This window comes from Letharia columbiana (assembly GCF_014066305.1).
Source record: "Letharia columbiana isolate WasteWater2 chromosome Unknown Sc0000050_s0, whole genome shotgun sequence".
In the NCBI taxonomy this organism is placed as follows: domain Eukaryota; kingdom Fungi; phylum Ascomycota; class Lecanoromycetes; order Lecanorales; family Parmeliaceae; genus Letharia; species Letharia columbiana.
In genome coordinates this window covers 117,139-142,545 of record NW_023501094.1, presented here as the reverse complement: position 1 = coordinate 142,545, position 25,407 = coordinate 117,139, and the positions used below count along the sequence as shown (strand labels likewise).

The window sequence follows — 25,407 nt, the reverse complement described above, 5'->3', positions numbered from 1 at the left end:
CTGAAGTATCGTGCCTCTTCTAGAGTTCGAGGAGAGAAATGCATAGCCATGTCTGCGAGGGATCGAATTTGAATAGAAGGGATTCCGCTTTCGGGCTGAAAGCCCACATGAAAATATGGGAAGCCTCCAGCCGATTGCGTTGGATTGCACTATCATATCAGGCTTGCATCTTTCGTGCAGTCCACCCTTGCCCGCATACGAGTCTGATTCCGACACGACAATTGTTCCTTGTCAACTCTGTTGCACCCTTTTCGATGTCTGATGGGGGTTTGAGAGTGCAAAGGACTTGGCACTGGATTTGGGTTACCGTGATATAGTACGGAGGTTGGCTTGAACGATCCTGACAGCAGCCCTAACCCTACTTTCGGAAGACGGCCCTTTCGCGGAGGACATGTCGGGCCTAATACTTTAGTAATAGCCTAAAGTATTAGGGCGCAATTTCAACCCACTTCCATCTAAGCGCATTATCCCCGAAATCTTTTAAACCTTCTAATTCAGTTGGGGCGTTACTTGGCGCAGGAGTCTTGGCGTTTAGGACTTTGCGAGCCGACCTCCCTACTCTCAGACTCTCAGTCTACGGTGGCCAGCGCCCAGCATGGTGATATCGAGGTACATGCGATGAGTCGAATCCACTACCTAGCCCTGTTCCGTGAGAGACTCTTCTCCTTGCACCAGTTGTGAAATTGCGAATGCTGCCAGAACAGGGGCTCAACGAGTCTGACTCGCAGTTTGAATCTGAGTGTCTATTCCGTCGGCAAAACGATAGGTCAGGCAAAGTGAAAAGAAAGACATTTTTACTCATACTTTACGCATGCGAAAGAGCGACATACGGGTAGGAGTACAGATTGATTGATGGGTGAGAGTGAGACATCTCGCCGCACATGGTGGGTACCTACTACCTTAAGCTACTTTATTACCTACACTTGGCCCCACGGGATAGGAGCCGCGTTCAATCCTTTGATCGGCACATCTGCATATATCTGCATCGCCAATTGGTCGCTAAATGCCCAATTCTGCTATGACCGTCAGCAGTAGCTAGTAGGTAGTACCTACTACCTTACTACTCTATCCGTAAATTCGGTAGAGAGGAATCGTCGAAACACGGAAATTATTCCAGACGTGGCTTGCCGAGCTCCGCTAAAATTTGATAAGGTGTAAGATTGCCATGTGAAAGAGAAGAAAAGAAAAGAAAAGAAAAGAAAAGAAAAGAAAAGAACTTAAAGCTTCGTGAAGATGCCCAAGCTACTGTTGTTGTTTGAATAATTGGCCACGGTGCACCAAATCAACAATGTACAAATAGAGCGTTATGCAGACATCCGGCCTGTTACTCAATTCTGCAGGTGGACATGCTTGAACCAACGGGATTCCTGGCGAAATCGGACTGGCCGGTAGCACGAGTCCATCAGGGTTTTTGGAATGCTCCGATCTCTCGTGCGTGAGGAGCTGGTGGAGCGACGCTGCAAGCCACGCACCATGTGACCAAGTGACCATATAGCTAAGTAGAAAAGTAGGGAGTACAGTACCGTACTTTCAAGAGTAGTAATCGGAGACATAATCATTCATATGCAGCAGTTCATCTCTACTTCATGCACATGAAATTGCGTCAATTAAGAAATGTATCTAGGTATAATCTGTATGATTATCTGTCTCCTCTGTATGATTATCGAGATCAAAGCATAAGCATAATTGATGAATGAGAATCCGCCAAGACTCAATTTCCAACTAGAACATCCTCCTGCACTACTCACCATCCACCCCTCTCTCCATCCACCATTATCATCATCACCACTTGATCTACGATCACTTGGCTTCATACACCGTCAGAGTTGACTCTGCTCGGTATTGAGGCCGTCCATTCCTTTTTGAATCAGCTTTTTCTCTTCCCCCGGTCGCTTTGTACACTCCTTCCAACGTACGTATCCAAGTCTCTTTTGCCTGTCAACTGAAGTCAAGAGTCACAGAAGCCAACCGTCTCTGACTTGCTGTCCAGATACTTACACACGCTCTTCAGCATACCTTCCAAACCTATCTTGCCGAACCAATCTAGCCAACCTCATCATACCCTCGGTCCCAAGCACTCCTTGCCCATCTACACCATCCATCTACTACCCAGCTACCATTCCGCAACCCCCCCACAATCTTTTACAAGAGACCTACCCGATCTGTCCCATACCTGATGTGACGGTCACAGCATTGCTTCTGATAAATTTACAACTAGCCAAAGAAAATGGCCGAGGTGTTGCCTACGCAACCTCACCTTGGCATGGACATAGCCAAGGGCAGAGACACTTCGGGGCCATTACCAAACCCTTGTTTCGTATTTCCCATGCAACCTGAGATTACCAGTGAAGCCAGCTCTCACGCGAGAATCCCCTCGAATGCGGATGCTACTGGGTCTCGACGTTCGCCAGGTCGTTCAAGACCTCAACGCATATCAATCAACAAGCTGCCAGCATTCGATTTCAGTCCTGCTGTGTCAACTCCAGACGATCGTACTCCAAGTCCAGCACGGTCTCCGACGAGAAGAACCCCTCCTATCCACCATGGACATCGGAGAAATAACAGCGAGTACGTTGGTGGTGATGTTACAAATGGTGGACCGGTGTTGGTAAGCGCGAGTCCCACAAAAAGTGAACAGCCTAGCGAAAGCAATACTTCGGGTGATGGCGGTGCAACTGGTGGCCCTTCAGCTGTGGGTACGACCTCTACGGAAAAAGAGGGATTATCGCATCCGCCGCCTGGGGCCCGACTCGGCCCTCCCACGAGCAGGCGTGGTCATGCTCATCGGCGCTCTGGTGCGATATCAAGTCACGATCTCTCGATGATTCTGAAACCTGCGTCTGAGATGAAAGGTGGCAGCGCACCAACAACACCTTCAGATTCTATGTTCCAGCGACCTCTTCCTCCGGAACTTGACAGATCCATTTCCCAGCCCGAACCTACGACCTCTACCCAGGAATCACTAGTTTCAGCATCACAAGATGAGCAATCACCCTATGCTGGACTGCCACGTTCTTCTCGAGTGGGGTTCTCCGATGTCTTAGAGTTTATTCCACGGCCATTGTCAACAATCTCTTCTGAGACGTCAAGCAGCATGTCAACTGTTCGCGCCAGCCATTCGGTCTCCAACAGTATCACGTCCGTGATCAGTGGAGGCAACTCGTCAAGTCCCCAGTCCACCATCGGTGCGAGGTCTGGCCGCAGACCCACACTAGAGCAAGATCTGTCTAGAGTCAGACCAGATACTGCTGGCAATTCTCCCCCCTCGTGCATCCCATGACTGGCAATGGGACTTCTCGGGATTGGACCCTTCGGTGAAGCGCCCCTCTTCAGCACCTGCCGGGGGCTCTCCTTCTAAAGGCGCAAACGAGTCTTCCGGTCCCTTTATTGTGGAGACTCACCGCCAAGCCGCCAATGATCCGTTCGCGACATCTCCAGTTTCAATGTCTCCTGAAAAGTCCTATAAGACCACTTCCTCTCCGACATCAAGAGCCGCCAACTTTCAAGCTCAAAGGCGGCGTCCATTTTCGCCAACCATGAGACCAAGGACGTCCCCCGAACCCAAAGTAACTAAGAGACAGCGGAAAGGAAGATCATGGGCTGGTCTCCTCTCTCGCAAGGCAAAGCACCATGATCCCAGAGCAGACTTCGTCAATTGTCGCTCACCCACGCCTCCCCCTACGACAACATACACCAGAAGCCGAGTTCTCGCTCGATGACGTAACTTTCGACGAAGATACCACTTGCATAATTGAAACCGCATCTTCCGAAGCTTCTAAGCTGCCAAGAATACAGACCAATTACGCTGCTTGGAAACCCCGAGAGACGAGTCCACTTTCAGAGACAGATTCCTCAGCCTCCATGCTTGATATCGACGCCGCTCTCGAATCTTTTGATTCTCCGAGCACAGGACCTGCCTTCGAAGATGTCATCTCCGGAGGTGTTTCAGGTTCAAAGCGTCCGATGCACAGCAGTGGGGTCACTGGAGGATTCGCAGGCCCAGGGATGCACTACCATCGTCGAGCTGAGAGTGCCCCTGAAATGGAGACCATCGATCGCTCCAAATTTGGGTTTCCACGTCTTGGTAGCAATCCCACCATGGCCATAGAGGAAGAAGAGGAAGAAGATGACGAAGAGGAGTCAACTTCGAAGCCAACGAACGTATCCACAAAATCAGATCAAGAGGAGCTGCAAGACGATCAGGCTCCGGGCCTCGGTGTCAACATTGTGGAAGCGGAAAGCAATACTGATCGACCAATGCAGCGAGGCACGCGGCGACCCTCCAAGACATTTGCTGAGAATGATAATTCAGCTACTAGGTCAATCAATAAGCTAGACATCCCTGAGGAGTTTAGTCTGGTTGAGATTGTAGGCGCGGACGAAGAGCCTCGGTTTTCTGTTATCACCAAGTCGTCAGACGAGTCCACAATTACTCCAACATTGTCTCACGATCCATTAGACACACACCCTGTTACTGCACCTCTCGACTTCGCCATGCCGACGCCCGCTTTGACCTATGACGGAACACCAGAAACTCCATCTGCTGTGTCTTCCCCTGACTTCTCCAGGACCTCCTTTGACATGCCTCGCATGCATACCGCCTCTTCCTCCATCACCGATAGAGCAACGCTTAATTCATCTCGGGCCGGAGATCATGTTCTGACCTTGCACAGCTCCCTCGACGACGTGCCCTCGCTTACAAGTAGCGCCTCCACAATGGCAAGTGGTCACCCGCCTCGAATTTCGAGCAGCGCAAATACCTGCTCGTCGGCTGATCGCTCGGGCTCGTTCTCGGCTCCGGTTCCTGCACGTACGCGACCCGTATCGGCAGGCAAGCGCAATAGTCTTGCCAGTCTTACTCGATTGGTCGGTGGAGGCTCGTATAATAGAAGCAAATTGAACATCGAGGAATGTGTTCAGCCTGATAGTCCAGAGAAAACGGAAAAGAAGAAAGGGAACCGGATCAGTCGGTTGATGAAGTTCTGGAAGTCAAAGGAGAAGGCATCGTCTTCATAAAATACATTCTTCCTCGCGGCGCTCCGTCTTCCATGGAAGCGATGATTTGGCGTTTGAGCGATGGTTAGGTTGAGTTGGGAATACGGGTCAGATATCATGGAGCAGCTTGCACGCTTGCATTCCTGCCAGGACATTTACGGAGTTCTTCCTTTCTTCATTCATTCGATTGACGAGACGACAATATCAAAAACATCACTCAGCGGCATCATACTACCAACAACTCCACTTCTCTTGCGTATCGACAAGCTACACCTTCCTCGTTGGCTGTACTAAAGACGTGGCTCAGTATGGGCCCCTAGGTTCTATTCGACTAAGCAAGGACAACCAAAACATTCTACATCATCACCAACAGCAACAAAACCTTTATCTCTCCTCCACCCACTAAGAATTCTTGCAGCGCGTAAGCGCTACCATTAGCTCTCCGCCCGAAAGAGACGACACGAATGATTTGGATTAGATGCTCGGAGTTTCTCTTCTTGAGGATGTAGCTGTTGCTGAGGAGCGTTGTTAGGGAGGGAATTTTCCTAAATCAGAAAAGAGATGTATATGCAGGCGGATCCATTTAGCTTCAGTGAGCATAAGTAGCAATTCAATTCAATGATATCAGCGAAAACACGTGTCAGGCAAGACCACTGTCAAACCTTTCTCTTTATATCTCGTAGCTGAAGACCGGTACCAGTACCAGTGTCTAATTCTCATGTATTTGTATGCAGCCGTAGCTCTATAATATTTATAGACCTTTCGCTTAAACCGATAATGCCGCTCGATAATGCCGCTCAGTAAACAATCATACACTCACTCATCATACACTCGTACCAATCATGAAAGTCATACCACCTGACATCAATCTACAGTCTCACCATCTTTCCTCCTCCCCATCAGCCCCGACGGACTAGCACAACCACTCCCCTCCTCACTAGCCCCTAGTCCACTATCCAAAGTTCCAGTTGCGCTCAGACTCTCGATTGGGTCGGCATCGATATCCCACTCTTCTTCTTTCTCTTCCTCCTCATCCTCCTCGTCGGTTCCATCTTCCTCTCCTTCCTCCTCATCGACGAGATCATCAGCCAGCCTTCCTCCACCCCTTCTACGAACGTTCGGCTCTTTGCCCCCGAAAGAGCGCTGTACAGCTCCTCGCGTATTCCAGCGCAAAGCTCGGCGCACACTTTCGAACCATTCACCGCCTGTTCCACCCTCGCCTACGACGGTGGGAAAGGGATACCGTCCAGCCTCCACGCGCACTTCGTCGCCTCGGCGGAGTTCTACGCGTCCTTTGCCGTCGAAAGAGGCGTATGCTGTGGACCTGCTGCCCTTGGGTACACAGATGCGTAGGCATAGCGTATCCGAGAGGACCATAGGTCTAAATGAGAGGGTGTGGGGGCAAATGGGCGTCAAGAGGATACCGGGTATTGAAGGGTGAGTAAGAGGTCCGCCTGCTGATAGAGAGTATGCTGTACTGCCTGTCGGGGTGCTTATGATACAACCGTCGGCTTGAATGATGGTGAGGAGGTGGGTATCGCCGTAGAGTTCGAGATTTGAGACGTAGGGCGAGGGGCCGCGATCGATCACCAATTCGTTTAGGACTTCGGATTGGGAATCTTCTATCAACTCTGGTGTAGCCATCTTGGGAAGGCTGGATGTGCTAGGACGGCGCTTGTTGTTTGCTGCGCGATAGACAGTACAGGTGAAGCGCATGCGCATGTTAACTCTCATGCCGGAGCCTTCCATGATCCGGTCCAGGGTAGATCTGTAGGTGTCGAAAGGAAAATTCGTAAGGAAACCGAGGGAGCCGAGGGCAAAAGAGAGGATTGGCGGAACTATTCGCTGGAACAACCGGGAGGTGAACAGCACTGTGCCGTCTCCGCCGAGCGTGAGGACTAGGTCGAATTTTTCGGGAAAATCCCAGCATACGTCGGGCGTCCAGTAGCGGAGCATATCTGAATACCGAGGATTGGAGGCCAGAAGGCCTGCAGCATCAAAGCGGGTGGAGGTGCGGAGTTTGGCATCAACGTAGACAGTGACGCCGAGGTCTGAGTTGTAGCGGGGTGTTTTGAGAAGGAATTCGGTGAGCTCGCGAGTGAGGTATACCAGCTTGTTGTCTCTGGCTTTTGTAATGATCATGATGGTTCGGACAGCACGCTTGATGGGTCGACGCTGGAGCTGTTTCGATATCTCTCGGACACTGGTCGCTGTTTGCATGAGGCGTGAGTGGGACATGCCATCGTCTTCTGCAGATATCTCCTCCAGTACTCGCTCAATGTTGACGGCATCGTCGAACCGTTGGTGGAAGAAACATGGCGACTGTGCAAACCGAGTTCCGAAGGACGCTCTTGGATTACTTCCCAGACCTGACATGGAAGCAGCAAGGTTCTGCTGGACAGCACTGTCATTGTGGGCGGATGGATCCTTTGACGTCCTTGAAGCCAGAGCTTTGAGCATTGTCTGGTCTGGCGTAAGCCCTGAAGGAAAGGTCCCTTTACGTTGATTCATGGAGGCCCACGAAGCGTGAAGGGGATGTGAAGGGGATGTACCCATAGGTACTGCAAGATCGAGCGGAGAATCACTGATATGTGTAGAGGCGTTTGACAGACTGCTCAATGGCTCCGTGATGTCCTCTTGGCTTACGCATCTCCTATCATCGGTGTTCAGTGGATCGAGGTGCAACTGATAGTCGCGCAGGAGCGTGCTACCGAATGTTGAGCACGGCGGTGACTTTGCCTTGCATGTACCCTCGCCTGGAGAACCAGAAGATCTGTCAGACGCCCTTGAAGACATCTGGGTCATGTTTGTCCCGTTCAAATTCGCTCGCGGCGTCGCAGGGTTCTGCATCCTGTCAGATCCCCGAGTATCCGTATTATTAAGTGTCACGATTGGAGAAAGGCACTAGGTTGAAAGACGAGAGGCCAAGCCTGCCTCTCACTTTGGAAAGCAAAGTGGCCAGCAAATGGCGAATGGGACAGTTGAAGGAGCAACATAGAGATGAATGACGAGAGATGTTTACCAAATGATGGTGTAGGAATGCGTGATGATTTGATCACTCGGAGATGGATCCGGCAGCCAAAGAAAAAAAAGAAAGATCGGGGCCGGGCCTCGGGCAAACGCCTGTCAACTTCGCCCGGCAGACACGACCTTTGATGGGAATTCAATGTCAATGAATGAAGGACTCTGACTTGACTTGACTTGACACCAAGGTAGAGAGAGTACCTTATATCAACGCTTCGGCCAGGTCAAGAGGGTCTAACTATTTGTACAAATTACGAGTTCTAATTGAGTGGAGGACTGCATACGAGTACTTTAAGCGCATTCACCACCAAAAGCACCTACATGATGACCAAGATGACCAAGACACCAACGCTTGTGATAGTGTCCTGACTCCTACCAATCCACGGTAAAGATGCGTCTTTGGAGAAATGTACTTGCACTGGTTTTGCTGGCGTCTTGTGAGCGAAACCTTCCGCAACCCCCAAATTGGCTCCAATTCAACGCCATTTCTGGGGCCCGAGATAATGCTGCATGCGTATGGAAGGTCCAAACTAAAACGATATCACCAAGGCGATCAGGTTTGATCGATGCCTCTGGTGCCGGTCCAGATCTGATAGACAGATCGCTATCTCTGTGTCTCTTCCGGCGTATAATTCGCCCACGCTCTTCGACGTCTTTGTCATTATTGCATTTCAATGATTGGCTCTCCGACCTTGAGATTTGTGGTCAGTCTTAGGATCCACCACAGTCTCATAAGAGCTTCCATTCATCAATCGATATCTTTGTTCTAGTCTTCAGCCCATACTCTCCTTCCATCTTTGCGACTTGGCGATCTTTCTTTCGACGGCGTCTTTCAGGACATTTTCCAGGTTTGAGACATCTTCCGAGTTCATGCTCATGTCTTCGCTTTCGCTTTCGCCTTTATATTCCTCTTCTCCGTGACAGATCAACTTAGCTTTCTGGTAGACTTCTTCCCACGTGTCCATCGTAAAGTCACCCTCGCTTTCTACGACCAGTAATTCCCCATGTGACGAAAATGCGAGGACATGAATGGAAGATGCCAGCTTTATCTGTTGCACCGAGGGGTCAGGTATCAGTGTATCATTTGAGTTGACAGCAACGAGCGTTGCTGTCAATGTCATCGAAAGGGGTATGGAGGTCGAGATCAGAGCCAAGATCGAGGCCTGCAAGAGAGCGGGTAGGACTGGGAGATTCTGGATCTTTTCGTTAGATCGAGCAAGCACCTTACATATGCTAAGAGCCTACAGAAGCAGCTTGGGGCAGATTGCCAGTGACAGTGCCATCTTCTGGGCTGGTAACGATTTGTAGCGTGAATTGGATCAGACTGCGTGGGTGTGCTGAGACTAGTATGACACGGCGGAGGGTGTTTTGAATAATGGATTCGAGATGCCTTTCTCGTAACCCTAGATCTGTATCAGCAAATATTTCCCTCATGGGACTGCGACCCGATACTTACCACCTACACCGGCAGCTGGCCTTACCGCAATGTCAACAGCTGCTTCTTCGGGCAACTCATCTCTTCTCTGCACCTCAATGGGACCACTGACGGCAGCGATCACGGAGTAGCCGGCTTTTGAGTATTTTGCAGAGCCATCTGCGCGGTACAGTGGGGACAACGTAATGTTTGCCATTGAAAGTTGGAAACTTTGTGTTTGTGTGAAGTCACAAATTTGCCCTTGTTGAAAAACTTTCACTGTGGCTACCCAGCGCTCAGATCCCAAACCCAAGTTTCTGGTGACTCTCTCTGACAAAATGATTATGTTTACAACGCGAATGATCCACTTCAGTAGGCAAACAAAATCTTGGATATGCCTTCAACGATCGGCACGTGTTCCGTGCCCAATCCAATAAGCCCAGATGGCCATAGAAAGCTCCCGCGTCTCATCCCCCGCAAGAAAGCTCCTTCGCAGAACGCTCTCCCAGTACCAGGGACACCAAACCTTCCACCTCCACCAGACTCATCCATTCTGATCTTCCAAGAGCCCACCCGACGTATCTTGTCCTCCCACGACCATGCTATCTTCCTCTCATCTCCAACATACTCCCTCATCCTCTCCTTCGTCTTTTCCCTCTCCGAGTCGGCAACAGACAAGAAAATCTCCTCGGTCGATGTTCCGACCACACACCCAAGCATTCATAAGATACTCTCCATACTCGACTCGATCGAGGAAACAATAACTCGGTGTCCGCCTGGCGACCAAGGTGGTTCGCGCTTCGGCAACCCTGCCTTTCGTGATTTCATAGACAGCATCTCAAGCCAGAGCCAGTCCTGGCATCAACGCCTTGGTTTGCACTCTCAGTCGTCGATCGAAGAAGCCTCGATTTACCTTTATCACTCTTTTGGAAACAGACAACGCATAGATTATGGATCCGGCCATGAGCTCAACTTCGTTATGTGGCTTCTCTGCCTCAACCGACTCTCGCTGCTCCCCACATCCACATTTTCAGCGCTCACTTTGGCTGTCTTCCCTCGCTACATCAAAACTCTGCGGAGGTTACAGAGCACTTATTACCTCGAGCCCGCCGGCTCGCACGGTGTCTGGGGTCTCGACGACTACCACTTCCTCCCCTTCCTCTTTGGCGCATCGCAGCTGCTACATCATCCTTACATAAGACCGCTGAGTATTCATAATGAAATCATGCTCGAAGAAGAGGGCGATGAGTACCTTTACCTAGACATGGTCCGCTTCACCATGGCCTCGAAAACCGTCAAAGGCCTCAAATGGACACAGCCAATGCTCGACGACATCTCAGCCGCCAAGAATTGGGAGAAAGTGGAACAAGGCATGCGCCGCATGTTTGTGAAAGAAGTATTGGGGAAGTTGCCTGTTATGCAGCATTTCCTATTTGGCAGTCTGGTGCCTGCAGAGGAGGGCATGAGTAGGGAGGAAGACGCGGGAGTCGCACCCGAGAGTGAGGAGAATGAAGGTGGAGAACTGACGGTGGGCGAGAATGGAGTGGGGCATGTGCATAGAGATGATGCTTGGGGTGACTGCTGTGGGATCAAGATTCCGAGCACTGTTGCTGCGGCGCAGGAGGCCAAGAAAAGAGGGGAGGGGGATGGGCTGAGGAGGGTGCCGTTTGACTGATTCGGGAGACTGTACTCTGGAGTTCCCATTTGAAAAATCAGCATAAGCAATTCCACGATGTTTTAGCACTTCAAAATCCCCCACCGCCGCAGAGGTATCTCCGAGTCACAAGATCCAAATACTGCATTCACTAAAAACAACAACAGGCTTCTCCCATCTCGGCTCACTTTCTACACGCTAGGTAGTGTCCGTGCGGAAAGTGGACATGGAAACTGCAAAATGGCATAGTCTCATTGATACATTCACATACAGTAATTTCAACTAGCAAAGCGGCCGCTCCCAAGGATATCTCACCCAGAAAGCAGGGGTGGCCATCTGATCACCAGCGAAGGAGCATTTACTTACCTCTGACAAAAGATTCAACTCATGAAATACGTTTTCCTTCAGATACTCAAACACCGGCCGCAAGGCCAAAAAAGGCAACGGACTAAGTTCTTCAAGTCTCAAATACATCTGGCTCGAAGAAGCTTATGCATATACCACAGCCAGCACACTGTGAAGATGAATCTTGCGATCGAGTACCACCCCCAGCCGTCGTCCTGAACCGTTGTCCCCTCCTTACTTCTCGTGCGATCACAAATGGATCCCTCGGCTTTATTGTCAGCTACGAAAGTTCTCTGGTAACCCCAAATGACAAAATCCTTGAATTGGATCGCTGGTGCTTCCACGGCAATGCAGAGGAACCACATGGCGAATCGATCCTAGAATATGGCTCGGCCTGTAGAGTAAGACGTAGGTGGTCAGTGCGTGGAGAAAGGTTAATGAAACCATTGTAAAGCAGAGTGTCGTGTATGAAGATAGCGGTGTCCCACGTTCGATAGCGAGGAGTTCGACGAGCGCATTGCTGTAGCCGAGGAAAAGCTTGCGAGGGAGGATAGGCCAGACCGTATTCCAGAATTTGCGAATACCGGTTGAGTCTTCGATGAGGCCGAAAGGGGGGGGGCTAAGTCCTGTTAGCGGTAGTTGATCAAGAAATAAATGAAAGGGAAGAGGTGATTTGGGAGGCAAGCCTTTAGTAGTATCAGGCCTTCTGACCCCACTATCGCCATCTGCATGCAATTATAGCTCACCTGGAGACAAGTCCGAACTCCGGAGACAGCGAAATTCAAAAATGAGCGGGACCAAGAAGTACTAGATCAGATCGTGAGCTCTATATAATCGTTTCCAGGGGTGAAGGAAAACCCTCGAAACATGAACGTCTCGCGCCTCAGTGGCTAGATAGCAAATAGCAAGCCTCTCAAAAACCCCTGCACGCCTCTGCCGCTATACCACAACCGCGCGAAGAGTGCAATACATTCTGCACTCCAGCGCAAGCCTAAAAGGAACTGACCCATGGTTAGGTTTTGGCTTGTCCTCGCCCATAACCCACGCCGGGAGGGAGACTGCAGTATTTATTGCTGCATGACCAGCCAGCGAGGTAAGGAGCAATAATGGAGGGACATACCCGGGGGGGAACAGGTTCGGCTTTCTGGTCTTATCTCGACGCCCATGAATTCTCGGCTCTTAAGGGTGGAAAACAAGGAGCTTTTGGACCGTTGGGATGGGAAGTACCGGAGAGCTATTGGCACTTTTGATCGTGAGGAAGCTCTGGTCATGCTGGAAGTTGCTCTTCATGATTGGAGCAGGAATTAAGTCAGTGCTGCGAAGTCAGGGGTTTGGAATTTGGAGATCAGACTTTTCAAAGAAAACCACGCAGCAGAGGTGCTCAACATGTATCTGGAAAATTGCGGCTCTTTCCCAGACTGAACTGAATGATCAAGTATTATGCTTGTTGCAGCCTTAGCAGTACCTACCTACAGGCTTAACGACCTTAGCTGGTATGTCTCCGCATGAAGTAAAGATCCTAGAACCAGCTAGGTAAATGAGACTCGTCACAGTCGGTCCACAAAAGCGCAGAGGATGATAGCAGGTTATGGTACACAAGTCGGTAGTACTGAGAAAGCGAGACGTAGGTCCTCGTTCAATGGAACACAGTCTGCACAAGGACTTAAAACATAAGCCTGCTCTGGGTTCCCATGGTTTAAAGAATGTGATTTCATCGAACAAGCGTTGTCATGAGCCTGGTCCTGGAGAGAGTAGATGATTGGAGACCCATAGACCCATAGATGCATGATGGGTTTGTCTTGGTTCTTCTTCAAAGTCGTGTGATCAAGACTTACCTGTCGTCGAGAGCGAGTGGTGCAAGGGCACCCAAACAGCCGAGGTCCAGCGCCAAGCTTCCCCAGATTCCGACCAAACAAAAGATCGAGCTGAGCTATACATTGAGAGGAAAACATTCCCGCAAAGAACACACCTCCCATCAATCTTGGATCAATCCACCAACCATCGCTCCCACAATGGCCACCTCCCGCTCCCCCACACCCCCGCCACCAAACGCCTCCTCCAAGAGCTCAAATCCATCGTCGAAGATCCATCCCCGATCCTCCAATCCCTCAGCCCCGCGTCAGAAGCCGAGATACTGCACTGGGAAGCCGTCATGAAGGGTTTCCCTGGTACAGCTTACGAAGGTAATCTATCTTCACCCACCCATTTTTTCTCCAGCTCCACCACTGAACCACCCCTCCCCCCCCCCGCTAGCCGGTCTCTGGCACCTCGACATCCTCATCCCGCCCTCCTACCCGCTCGCCCCGCCCAAGATCACCTTCACAACGCCCATCTGCCACCCAAACGTGGATTTCAAAACCGGCGAAATCTGCCTCGACCTCTTGAAAACGTCGTGGTCACCTGCGTACACGCTCACATCTACATTGGAGGCTGTACACCAGTTGCTTGCGTATCCGGAGGTGGATAGTCCGTTCAATGTGGATATAGCGACGCTGTTGAAGGGTGGGGATAAGATTGGCGGGGAGAGTTTGGTCCGATTTTGGTGTGGGGAGAGGAGGTGGGGTGGCGGTTAAATAGATGGGGGTGGTGTTCGGTCAAGGAGGGAATAGTGCAAAAGAGGCGGATTGGATTGCGCGGTTTAGCGAATGAGCAAGGTGTTTGTGGACAGCTGGACAAATAGCGCAGAGGCTCAGAATAGGAAGGCCATCAAATTCGATACGTGATGTGAATGCGATAGCCGACTGCACTGGATGCGTCTATATATATTTCTATGTAATCTTAGGCTCTTGACCACCACGAAAACGCTCGAGTCTCTTTCACCCTTCTCCAAATTCAGTTACTATTCTCACCCTCACCCTCACCCTCCTCGTTCCCCTCCGCATTCTCCCCTTCCCCTCCCCCCTCTTCATTTCCTCCTGCATATTCCGCCTCCTCACCCCCCTCCTCCTCACCCTCCCCGCCCCCCTCCTCATCCCCATCCGAAGGCTCGTCAGCAGCGGGCGTACCATTGTAGATGTTATCATACGTCTCCGGCACGATGATATAACTTGGATACCCCGGATCGACCTGCGAGCCACTAGCGCATTTCGGAGTCAGCCTTCCGACCCGTAGACAACATTTTAGATAGTATGACATATTTGAGAAGTAAAAAGGGTGACATATTGAATGAGTTCCTGCAACATGTCCCGCGACTTGCAAAGCAGTCTCGAGCAGGAAGGAAGAACTCCGAAAAGTGCCTTACTTCGTTCTCACATCGGGTAGAGTGCGCAAATTCACAGCCGCGACGTTGAATTGCCTGCCTTGAGATGGGAAACAGGTCGATTGCATCAGCTGGTAGATATCAGTGCGGCAATTTTTCCGTTGGAGTAAGGGTGATGCGGCGGGGCGGGGATTGAACCAGATGCCCACTGTACAATTAGGACCCTGTGTCAACACTCAATTTAGAGCTTATTTCTCATCATGCTTGGGGGCTGATAGAGCAAGAAGGAGAAAATTTAGGCATACCCCACTCGACCAAGTCCATTGTGATGCGGTTACTTGACTCGAGACTATCGCAGCGCAAATGTCGTTAATGTTGCTGGCGCAGGATGTAGTATTAATACTCTGATTCCAGCTCGGATTCGTGTTGAGGCATTGCACGCCATATATACTGGGGGCGTCGGTGTAGGTCGTATTTATCTGGCCGCAGGTATTGAGGGTGGATTCGAAATCCGTTTGATTGCCTTGTGGACCGCACTAGATTACAATTTCGTCGTCAGTATTACCTATATGTAGAGGTATATCGAGCCTTGAAACATGTTTCGAGAGTGAAAACTCTCGAGACATTTCTCAAGACTCAAGATTTGCTCCAAAAGGGGAAATATGTGCTCCGGAAATACGTACAGGGTCACCAGCGCCACGGTGGGAGACGGTTGTGGATCTGGCAGGGGCAGCAGAGGAGGTTTGGATGTGTGAGATTCGGCTGGAGGTTAGGCTTGCGCTTCGGGAGTTGGTTTGGGGAGGGACGTATGGCGGAGCTTCTCCCTGAGGTTTGAAATGGCTGTAGACATTATGATCGAGAGAGGCAGGCAGAATGGTGGCGGAGAAAGTGGAATTGATGAGTGTGAGGATGGAGATAAGTAGGAGTGATAGAGGGAAAGTCATTGCTGACGCTGTGGCGATACTAGATTGATAATGGCTGAGGACGATTTGGTGAGTTGGAGAGATGTTGATGGGGATGAAGCTTATAGAACGAATTTTGATAGAAGATTGATCGGAGGTACAAGCGACCCGTCAGAAAGAGGTCGCTAGGAGTGTTTGTCTGCCCGAGATTGACAATTAGCTCATCGCAAAGAATATACGAGACGAAACAGAACTTCAAACGGTTCCACAACCCTGAAGCGACATTTGCGAGTCGCCCCTACCGTGGCTTCGTTTTGAGGTTTCAACATTGCGGAAGGCGAGGAATAGCATCAACCAGGATAAATCGTCGTTTATGATTGATTTTCTTCAAGGGAAATATTGAATGGCGCAAAAATTCCTCGCTGATGCTGCTAATTGTCAGGATTCTGAAGATTTATACCATCCGTTTTGATCGTCACCTTTTCGTGATACCGTGCCTAGCGGGCGAGCACAACGTTAAGTATTGGATATGGAACCGATAGTGTTCAAATGCTAGAACTCCCCCAGGGTTACTTTCCGCCTGGATCGGGGTGATGATGTTTTATATTCTGAAAGGAATAGGGTTCGACTGAATCAATCAAAATGAGAAATGGACTAAGAAACTGTCTGGAAGATCGAGCGAAGTGTGCATAGCGTGTGAACAGCGCAAGAGGTATATTCGCAGTGATTTTTGTGAAACGAGACGCAAAAGGGCATTTTTGCAGTCATCCAAAATATAGAGTGACGTTGGCATGAAAATTTAGATGATATCTGCATTCGGTCCCGGTAATATAACATGCACAAAGCCGTTCTACCTGTGGCTTTTCGTCCCTCCATATAACTCCGGGAATGGCCTTGCTTCTGCATATGCAAACCTGTAGTAGCCCGACAGGTGGAATAGGAAGTGACAAATGGTGCCCTCATACAAAAAGAAATAGTCAGTGCCGTACACTACTCGTTATAGTGGTATACCTAAAGAATTATGTCAGCACTCCCGGCCTGGCTCTCCGGATATCTTCGAAAAGTGCTCACGAAATAATTCGGTAGACCAAAACATCCCCAACCTAATCTTCTCGCCATCTTTGCGAAACCCTCCGTCTCTATTAGGTGGTAGAATGGAAATGGTGGGAACATGGCTCCGTCTCGATGTACTTCTGCCTTTACCAAAAGTGCCGTACCTCCAACACCATCTAGTGGTATTATGGCCTGCTGATTTCGAGTCTCTGACCTGTCTGCTGTCATAGCCATCAATGTTCTATATGTCGCAACATCCGCGTAGCCTTCGAAAATAATATCTTCCGGTCCCATATCCCTCGCCATATCTGCAGCTACCTGACTATCCTGCCACGAATTGTAGTCGTATGGCCTTGTGTCGGGCTTGTTTTCTTCATTGGTAAATCTTTGGAAGCAATTCGGCACAAGTACAGGTTTGTCATGGAAAGCTAGGTCTTGTATCAATGTTGGAGGTGTCTCGACAATGTCAGCATCCAGCCATAGAACCCAAGAGGTGGAAGGACCAAGGGTCGTGAATAAAAGTGAGTTTCGAGCTCGGGACATGGCCGCTCGCCGCGCCTTTTGATTCTCCTTCTTATGCCTCTCTGACTCGTCTTGTGAAGAAATTGGCGGATCAAAGTCTTGCCTCAGGATTGTCACGCTTGCAAACCGCTTGCCTTCTGGGCCTTGTTGAGTGGTTGCTATGGCAGCTTGTAGTGCCGCGGTTGCAGTATGGCCTTCCTTGGTTTTAGGGATGATGAAACCAAGCGCGATCAGAGAGTGTGGGTATGAGAGTGCGAGGAGGTTGTTCCAGTAGCCCTGATAGAATCGAGCGAGAGGTGTAAGGATGAGGACGGTTTCTTGGTTGCCGATAGGGTCGGCGGTGGTCGTGACATTGTTAAGGTGGTAATGGACGACCGGCGGCGGTTTGCTCAGGCCATTGAGCGAGGCATCTGGCTTTACGAATGGAGCGGTGGGAGGTGATAGAGGATGAGCGGCGGCATTGGCGATTTTTCGCTTGGCGGTCGAGACTGCACCTGAATTGGACGATGGAGCAAAGAGGAAGACGAGGAAGCCGAAGGACAGTACAGCTGCCAATATCAGGGTTATAGGAGATGTCCGTCGTATTGATCTGGGTAGAGCCATGATGTAGCCCGGGGAGTTACCTGGAGGTCCTTGAGAAATCTTGGATCCCCGAGCTAGGTACTCCCTCGTGAGGCCAGACGGAGCGGGTTATGGCCTTTACTTTAGATTGACCATCAGCGTGTCGAAGTCATGCTAGTGTTGGCAATCTCATAGCATCAGATGTTATAGGTTTACGCGAATTGGTGGAATCCTGGTGAGAGCTCCGTCGACGTTCAAGTCGTCGTGGTTACAAAAAGGGTACCCTTACAGAAACGACTTGTCCAATTGCTCCTCGACTAGAGCCTAAAAGTGACTAGCGATTCAAGAGAGCGGGAGCTAAAAGATGGCGCTAAGCCTCTCCAGTTCTCGGTTCCACGCGACAGAGATAGGTAAAGCCTGCTCGGCCAACATTGTTTGATGTTCTGAAAGCCATCGCAATACGCACAACACCTTGGGAATTGGCCAGAGTGAATGAAATCAATCACGAGTGGCTGTCTTCGTTGCGACCTTCGAGTAGGCCCGTCAGTTAATGCTTTTACTTTGGAGCTGGACTGTTCTCGAGTGACAGGTTGAGAGCTGTTTCAGTAGTTAGTCTAGGAAAATATTGTATCCTTCATCCTCGAAATCTTAGCTTTCCCTGGGCCTTAGAATGATCAAGCTTCATCAATTATGCTACTAGAGTAGTCAATAAGTTCTGTAGCTGACGAAACATCTGATCACATTCACGAGTCACGACTCGAAAGAAGAGCCCACCAAAAGCCCAAGAAGAGGCTGGCATTGAGCAGAGAAGCGGCCAACGCATGGACAGAGATCATGGGTGACATCAAGAAAGAGCTGGCCAATGGCATTGGCTTCATATTGATGTCGTGTTATCCCTCGATCCGAATTTCTCACTAATTGCTCTTCCTTTCGGCTTTCGGACTGCAGCGGGACATTATCTCGTATAGTACCTTGACCATAGTGAAGAGCCGGCCCTCTTCTGCCTTCGACGCGTGAAGTGCTACTTTCGCTCTGTCATCTCGCGTTCTGACCTTTCCGCCTCGGTCCCTTTTCTCACCGTACGCAAGTGCCGCTCAATAAAGCCGATTTCTCCTCCTTTCCTTTTTTTAGAAGGTTGCTTGCCTCTGCACTCAATGCTGCTGTGTGCTTCCGGAGAAACAATTCCTCAACAGTTCCAGGAATAGGAAACCGGGCTAGGGGGCAAGAAGACCAATTCATGATTTTGCATTGCTTGTGGGCTAGGGTGAGAAAACCTGAGTAGGCGACGTCATTAAAGTAGAGGACCGATACGAGAAGGTCTACAGAGTCTGCTCAGCGTTTCTCGAAAAACTAGAGAGGTTCAGGGGCTGTTCTGAGCACGGACTGGCAAAGGCAACATGCAATCTGGAGCGCCAGAGACATTCCGCTGCCTCAACAGTGGCCCACACTTCCAACCGCAACAACACATGGGCGTACCTGGATTGAAAAGCATGATTCGAAAGGATCAAATGGCCATCTTTGTCGGAGTCGCGGTGGCGGGGCCCGTTGAGGTGAATATTTTGCCTTTTCTCACGAGAACAACGATAGGGCCGGAACACCACTGGCCGTCTATATACGGACAGAACACCGCCGTAACGAAGGAAGTCTCCAAGCTCTGCAACAATATTGCGCTAGCAGGAAAACCGATACTGAAGCTAGAAACCATCATCAATACCTCTCTGCTTTTCCTCCCTTAGTCTCTCCATATTCGCCTCGATCCACCACCTGTGCGTTGGATTACTCTCTTCCCCCAATTTCTCATCCCAAGGCTTTGGGCTAAGTAAGTAATGCATGTTCTTCACCTCATCGTCCCTCCAGATCGGTGCGTGTGTTTCACGAGAGGTCTTTAATGCATTGTAAGTGTATGGTAGGGCGACCCATCTGCCTGAAAAGAGGTCGGAGAGGAGCGATTGGTCTGCGAATTCGTAGTTCATGACCGCGCTGTCTGAAGCCATGCGTTCTTGGATGAGGTCGTAGAGGGTTTTGGAGGGATTGACGACTTGGAGACCGCCGTTGGGAATGCCTAAGCCTGAAGTAGAAGAGGCGCCTTGAGTTTGGGCGGCATCGGGGTGGTCGTGTTGTGAGGTGTAGGCACAGTTCTCTGGGGTCCTGGACGGCAAATCAGTCGACAGCTCATACAAAGACCTGAAGGTATCAATTAATATATTACTCACCAATCCTTAGGATAATGCGGCTTCTTCTTCGGATTGCAAACACAAGCATGACTAGCCGCAAACACCCTGTTCCCTTTCCCCTCACTTTCAGGAGCGTCGAGCTCAATTTCCATAAGCTCATCCATATTCCTCATCACCATCATGTCGCTGTCCAGCTGGACAACCCTGTCATACTCCTCTAGGGAAAAGGGTGTGAGCTTGCTCCAGCAGTCATAGAAGCGAGGGTCGTTGGTAAAATCTTTGTGGACGGCGGGAAGGAGGTATTTGACTCGCTTCTTGGGGATTTTACGGATCTCGAGAGCGCGGTGACCTTCTGGAGGAAATGTGTCGGTATATAGAGCAAGGAGAGGGTACTCAGAGCCATGCTTTTTGAGAGAGTAGTCTAGGGTGAGAAGGCCGGAGAGATAAGCTGTGTTTGTTATAAGAGTTGTCCATACTTTATGGTATCAGCAGTTGGCCACAGGCTCCTGGGATGCGGTGGGTACCTTTTTTCGAGTCAACGACTCGAGTGGTATCAGGATTGGTTGAGTCGGCCATCTTCGTGTTTGTTTATGTACTTGCCGGAGAGTTTACAGCTGCGGCAAGTCTCGTATAAAACATTACTACTCGTACAATCTGCAATCCCCATCTTGACCACATGGGCCGGAGTTATTGGCTGGACACCGGACCCTGCCGATCTCAAAGATGCAGTCAAATGGTGGATTTAAGCAAGCTCAAGCTGCGTATCTCCGAGATGGTTCGATCACCTCGTGCCATGATGTCGATGATATTTCATCCCTGCACAATCAATCCATCCACTGCCCAGTAGAGTGTGTAGAGGCATTGTGTACTCTTTGCCAAAAGCTATGTTCCCACGTTCTCTCTATCTGCCATGATATAGGCAGCCAGTCTCTTTGTCTTGAAAAGCCCTGATCTATCTATTTACCTGTTTTCCGTCTCATGTCCTCAGTACAGACTTCCATTGTGAATCCGGACAGAAAAAATGCAACCAATGAAGCAATCGGTCAAGGCCAACCTGCTCGAAGTGCTCAGCACAAGAACTACAAAGGATTCGTGGCTGGTGTATTTTCCGGCATTTCAAAGTTGAGCGGTATATTTAATACCAAGATCCGTTGAGAAAGAGACACTGCTAATTCTGTCTTTTAGTTGGACATCCGTACGTTCACTAAACAGTTTGAGAAAGCTTGACTTCGAAATAGGGCTTATGTTCGTTAGCTTCGATACCATCAAAGTCCGGCTTCAGACCAGTGAGAAGGTGCAGTTTAAAGGTCCTCTGGACTGTCTGCTGCAGACATTACGGCATGAGGGTGTACGAGGCCTCTACAAGGGGGCTACGCCGCCGTTGGTGGGATGGATGTTCATGGACTCAATGTACGACCAATCGTTTTCCATAGTTGATCGCTCTGCTGACGAATGAAATTCAGAATGCTAGGCTCACTTACCTTCTACCGCCGAATCCTAAAAGACAATGTCTTCTCCAGCCCATCGATCCTGACCATTTCTCGGGCGACCAGTCGCAAATTCGAAAACACCAATCGACAGGTGGAAGACAGCCTTCCTACGACTGGACATGGTATAGCAGGAATAATGGCTGGTGGTACGGTGAGCTTCGTTGCAGCACCTGTAGAGCACATCAAGGCTCGTCTACAAGTTCAGTACGCAGCAGACAAGAGCAAGAGATTGTACAGTGGTCCAATCGACTGCATCACGAAAATAGTTTGTGACTCCTGCCCAGAGGTCGTATCACCAGCGATAAGCGCGTGCTGACGCAACATTTCAGGCTCGAGCCCACGGAATACGGGGCATATACCACGGTCTTTCGGCCACCCTTCTCTTTCGCTCTTTCTTCTTCTTCTGGTGGGGCTCCTATGACCTTTTCACCCGCTACTTCTCTGACCACACGCAACTCTCTACGCCTTCCATCAACTTTTGGGCCGGTGGTCTTTCAGCCCAAGTCTTCTGGCTTACCTCATACCCATCTGATGTCGTCAAGCAGCGAATCATGACTGATCCACTCGGTGGTGCGCTAAGAGATGGAGAAAGGCGATTCCCAAGGTGGAAGGACGCGGCGAAGGAGATATGGCGAAGAGATGGGCCAAGAGGCTTCTGGAGGGGCTTTGTGCCGTGCTTCTTGAGAGCCTTTCCCGCGAATGCTTTTGCCCTGGTTGCCTTTGAAGGAGTCATGAGAGGCCTTCCTGAATGAAACAACAGCGCTGAATGTGTATGATACCCGACACTCCACTTCAATGAAATATTACGGTAAGATCGAATATCTAGAATGCTTCCTGTAGCAATATCGAGACACGTGTGTATTTGCAGCGAAACCTAGAAGTGTAGACTTCTTGGGACCTTGCCTGAAGCTTGAATGTGTTTTTGGATCAAACTGACTTCTTCCATGAGACATTTAATCGTCTTTCCCGCATTTACTCCTTGGTACGTCTAACCCCAACCCCTTGCTATCGCTTTTCTAACCACTTATCAACTATCGGTCTCCTATGTAGTTTTCAGCATTGTCCCCGTTCAGCCTGTTGCCCTCAGCCATTCTGGGCGACCTGCATTGGCGTCAAAATCATAGGCACCCGCGTCAAGGGGAGCTCGCGTATCGGGTTGGCATTTTCTTCTTTCCCATTTGATACTCATGAATGCCCGTGATGTCGCTGATCGGCCGACGACTTGGTCTTGTATTGTTGGGAACTTTCGCCCACAACAGCCCTTTCTCCTTTCAGGAAAGAACCAGACAGTTCAAAGTCACGGCTATCAATTCAGCTAATTTATCCTCCTCGAACGGAAGCAGACAAGAAGCGATCAAGGCGCCAGCGCCAGCACCTGGGTTGGACGGTGTTTGGTATTCTGAACTCTGGAAACCAACATGTGCAGAATTTGACTCTTCTGGTATTCCCAATAAGTGTCATAGCACGGAGGTATGGCGCCTTCCCACACCAGTGAAGTTCGCACTGAACAGTGTGATCTAATAAGGACTTTCGGCGCAGTTCCGGCGCAGTCATTGAACTCACGAAAAGCCTTCGAAACACGCCTTTCGATACAGAGGGATGGGTTCGAAGGGCTACTGAGCTTTTGCGCCTGGGGTACCCGGACCTAGCAGCTGGTGATGCCTACAAAGCCAAAATCATCGTCCAGCAATTACTCCAGGGACTTTCCGACAAGCGTACAGAACTCCCGATGGACCGAAGCGGGAAACCCTTCGTCCCTGTAATGGAGTGGCATAGGGACGTGTACCGGAGGCTGATAGCTGCTCTCCAAATGACAGGAGACCATAAAGGCCTGCTAAAAATCTGCAATGAAGGAAAGGGACGATACCAAGGTAGAGGCGAAGCGGTCTTCGGCTCTGTGAGCTTTTTTGACGAAATCTTGGAAGCGGAGGCCGCTCGTATCAATCTGGCAAAATCAACGATCGAGATAGATCAAGTCAGCCGCGAAGAGACCATGTCATATATTGAATGTGGACACATTCGACATTTGCCTTACCCCTTCGTCCCTAAGAAGTTTCTAAGGCGTGGAACGGATCTCTTTGAATCGACCCAGACCCTTTTTAGGAACGCATCGTCAACTTGCATGCTAGCTCATAGCCCGATTGCATATTCGTCGAGTATTCCTCACGACAGCTCATCTAACGTCCTCGGTGTCTTTGCAACGCGAAACATACATTTCGCTGAACGCCTAGTCGAGGATACCACGATACTTGCAGCGTGCACAGTCAGCACTACTGCTCCAGCAACGCTAAAGTCAATACCAAACTCGTCTCGGATATGCGAAAATTGTTACGGTAGTATACCCACACAATCAAGACAGCATGTCTTATCGAAATGCTGTAACACACCTTATTGTAGTGCACGATGTCGAGATATGGCACTTGATTCTTACCATAAAGTCCTATGCGGTCAGAATTTTGACTGGGTGTACGAAGAATCGAGGGGAAAGCAATGGCGGTTTGTCTTGAACGGGCCTATGTGGCTACGCATACTTGCTGCATGTGTGCAGAGCAACTGTCACCCATTAGATCACCCCTCGATTGCAAGACTCACGCCATTGCACGACAAAAGCGGCAGAATTTGGACACTCTCTAATAACATCAGTACCCCCATCAGAATACTAAACCAACTAGGCATCAACCCCATAGAAGATTTCCGCTACGATACTTGGGTACTACAAACCATCTGGACCCGCGTCATCAACAATCAAGAAGAGCACACGACACCGGACGGCCGTCAGGTGCGAGCAATCAGTCCACTATACTCGTTTTTCAATCATAGCTGCGAACCGAACACCGGATGGAGTCCCACCGACAGCTGTACATGTACGAACGGAAGCACCAAAGACATCTTTGCAAACCGACATATCAGGAAAGGGGAAGAGCTCTGCATTACCTATGGCGTAGTCGCCGGGCATAAGAGTAAGGCCGAACGGCAGAAAGCGATACAGCCATGGATCGGATCGGATAAAGAATGTGGATGTACCAAATGCCAGAGGGGAGATTCCGATGAGCGGAAAGTGGAGCTGACCAGTGGGCCCCAATGTTTCGATGTTTCAGGGCGTTCGAATCTATCGAATCTGATCTTCTCTCAAACTCTCAAGCGTCAACACGCCCTTTTGCTGGCGAAGTTTATTAGTCCCTCCGACTTCCAATTCACATTTTCGGTATTCGTTCGTCATGAAGAGAATCAAAAACTAAGATAACATCAGAAAGAGCCATGCCAGGCTCCAGGTTGAGCTCCCTAGCGCCTTTCCGCTGTTTGAAAATCCTGAACCCGCTTGCCTCAGCATCCTTCACATCAACCTGGTGCTCCAAAATGCATGTGCCATGCGACCCTCGTTTGATGACTTTCATATTGCGATCAGGAACGAGTCCAAGGATGAATCCTCCCTCTGTCTAGACCACCTCTTCCCTAATTCTCACTTCCACATTTCACGCTCTTCTGAATCATGTCTAAAACCCCATGCGTGTCACTACAACAATGAGCCTTTCGCATCAGGACAGCGGATCCAGCACAGTGCAACATTTCTCCGCTTTTACCAGCTGATAGCTCTTTCTTAAGGTCGGGATCCATTGCATTTTCACGGCCGAGCAGGCGTGGACCTTCACTACGGCTTGGTTTGTGCTGCCACACTTGCGAATGATGGTTAGTTAGGATAATGTTGAACGCTTCAAGGATTCTTTGATGCTCTCTGTGCGATGGTGTATATTCAAAGGATCATCTTGTCGCTCTCGTCTGTATCTGACTTCCTTCTTTTCCTGTACCTGCTCGATGGCCTTTGTTGGAGTATCAAGACAATGCATGAATACTGTATTTCAGTACTCTGGAGAGTGCTAGGAAGATGTCACTAAAGGAGTACTTTACAGCTTCCGATGGCGCTAGGAGCGTGAGGGACAGAAGAGCAGTGCATGCAGGCTTCGAGACAGAGACGTATCAGGTAACACAGTTTTAGTATTCAAATTACGAACACTGCTATAAATTGCAAAACCCAATCCAATCCATGTAGATAACGAATGGCTGGAAAATAACAAT

At 49.8% G+C, this 25,407-nt stretch overlaps 10 protein-coding genes across 10 annotated transcripts; 6 read left to right on the top strand and 4 right to left on the bottom strand.

Moving 5' to 3' along the window:
• Positions 1-2,227: 2,227 nt before the first annotated feature.
• Positions 2,228-3,280, top strand: HO173_010566 (uncharacterized protein; the record flags this gene model as incomplete). The annotated part of the gene is made up of 1 exon (XM_037312451.1): positions 2,228-3,280. One exon carries the CDS (start codon positions 2,228-2,230, stop codon positions 3,278-3,280), a length of 1,053 nt encoding a protein of 350 aa, XP_037160667.1.
• Positions 3,281-3,630: 350 nt separating this feature from the next.
• HO173_010565 (uncharacterized protein) lies at positions 3,631-5,016 on the top strand (the record flags this gene model as incomplete). Its single annotated transcript, XM_037312450.1, has 1 exon — positions 3,631-5,016. One exon carries the CDS (start codon positions 3,631-3,633, stop codon positions 5,014-5,016), a length of 1,386 nt encoding a protein of 461 aa, XP_037160666.1.
• Positions 5,017-5,859: 843 nt separating this feature from the next.
• HO173_010564 (uncharacterized protein) lies at positions 5,860-7,845 on the bottom strand (the record flags this gene model as incomplete). The annotated part of the gene is made up of 1 exon (XM_037312449.1): positions 5,860-7,845. The coding sequence occupies one exon, from the start codon at positions 7,843-7,845 to the stop codon at positions 5,860-5,862; it is 1,986 nt and encodes a 661-aa protein (XP_037160665.1).
• Positions 7,846-8,792: 947 nt separating this feature from the next.
• On the bottom strand, positions 8,793-9,650 carry HO173_010563 (uncharacterized protein; the record flags this gene model as incomplete). The annotated part of the gene is made up of 3 exons (XM_037312448.1): positions 8,793-9,212; positions 9,265-9,422; positions 9,476-9,650. 3 exons carry the CDS (start codon positions 9,648-9,650, stop codon positions 8,793-8,795), a joined length of 753 nt encoding a protein of 250 aa, XP_037160664.1.
• Positions 9,651-9,827: 177 nt separating this feature from the next.
• Positions 9,828-11,108, top strand: HO173_010562 (uncharacterized protein; the record flags this gene model as incomplete). The annotated part of the gene is made up of 1 exon (XM_037312447.1): positions 9,828-11,108. One exon carries the CDS (start codon positions 9,828-9,830, stop codon positions 11,106-11,108), a length of 1,281 nt encoding a protein of 426 aa, XP_037160663.1.
• A 2,476-nt stretch (positions 11,109-13,584) lies between these two features.
• Positions 13,585-14,005, top strand: HO173_010561 (uncharacterized protein; the record flags this gene model as incomplete). Its single annotated transcript, XM_037312446.1, has 2 exons — positions 13,585-13,615; positions 13,686-14,005. 2 exons carry the CDS (start codon positions 13,585-13,587, stop codon positions 14,003-14,005), a joined length of 351 nt encoding a protein of 116 aa, XP_037160662.1.
• Positions 14,006-14,264: 259 nt separating this feature from the next.
• Positions 14,265-15,575, bottom strand: HO173_010560 (uncharacterized protein; the record flags this gene model as incomplete). The annotated part of the gene is made up of 4 exons (XM_037312445.1): positions 14,265-14,508; positions 14,674-14,855; positions 14,937-15,167; positions 15,315-15,575. 4 exons carry the CDS (start codon positions 15,573-15,575, stop codon positions 14,265-14,267), a joined length of 918 nt encoding a protein of 305 aa, XP_037160661.1.
• A 948-nt stretch (positions 15,576-16,523) lies between these two features.
• On the bottom strand, positions 16,524-20,419 carry HO173_010559 (uncharacterized protein; the record flags this gene model as incomplete). Its single annotated transcript, XM_037312444.1, has 5 exons — positions 16,524-16,544; positions 16,605-17,731; positions 19,384-19,817; positions 19,883-20,318; positions 20,368-20,419. The coding sequence occupies 5 exons, from the start codon at positions 20,417-20,419 to the stop codon at positions 16,524-16,526; spliced, it is 2,070 nt and encodes a 689-aa protein (XP_037160660.1).
• A 402-nt stretch (positions 20,420-20,821) lies between these two features.
• Positions 20,822-22,085, top strand: HO173_010558 (uncharacterized protein; the record flags this gene model as incomplete). Its single annotated transcript, XM_037312443.1, has 5 exons — positions 20,822-20,972; positions 21,029-21,038; positions 21,098-21,253; positions 21,307-21,598; positions 21,663-22,085. 5 exons carry the CDS (start codon positions 20,822-20,824, stop codon positions 22,083-22,085), a joined length of 1,032 nt encoding a protein of 343 aa, XP_037160659.1.
• A 448-nt stretch (positions 22,086-22,533) lies between these two features.
• On the top strand, positions 22,534-25,025 carry HO173_010557 (uncharacterized protein; the record flags this gene model as incomplete). Its single annotated transcript, XM_037312442.1, has 3 exons — positions 22,534-22,803; positions 22,859-24,404; positions 24,937-25,025. 3 exons carry the CDS (start codon positions 22,534-22,536, stop codon positions 25,023-25,025), a joined length of 1,905 nt encoding a protein of 634 aa, XP_037160658.1.
• Between the last annotated feature and the right edge of the window lie 382 nt (positions 25,026-25,407).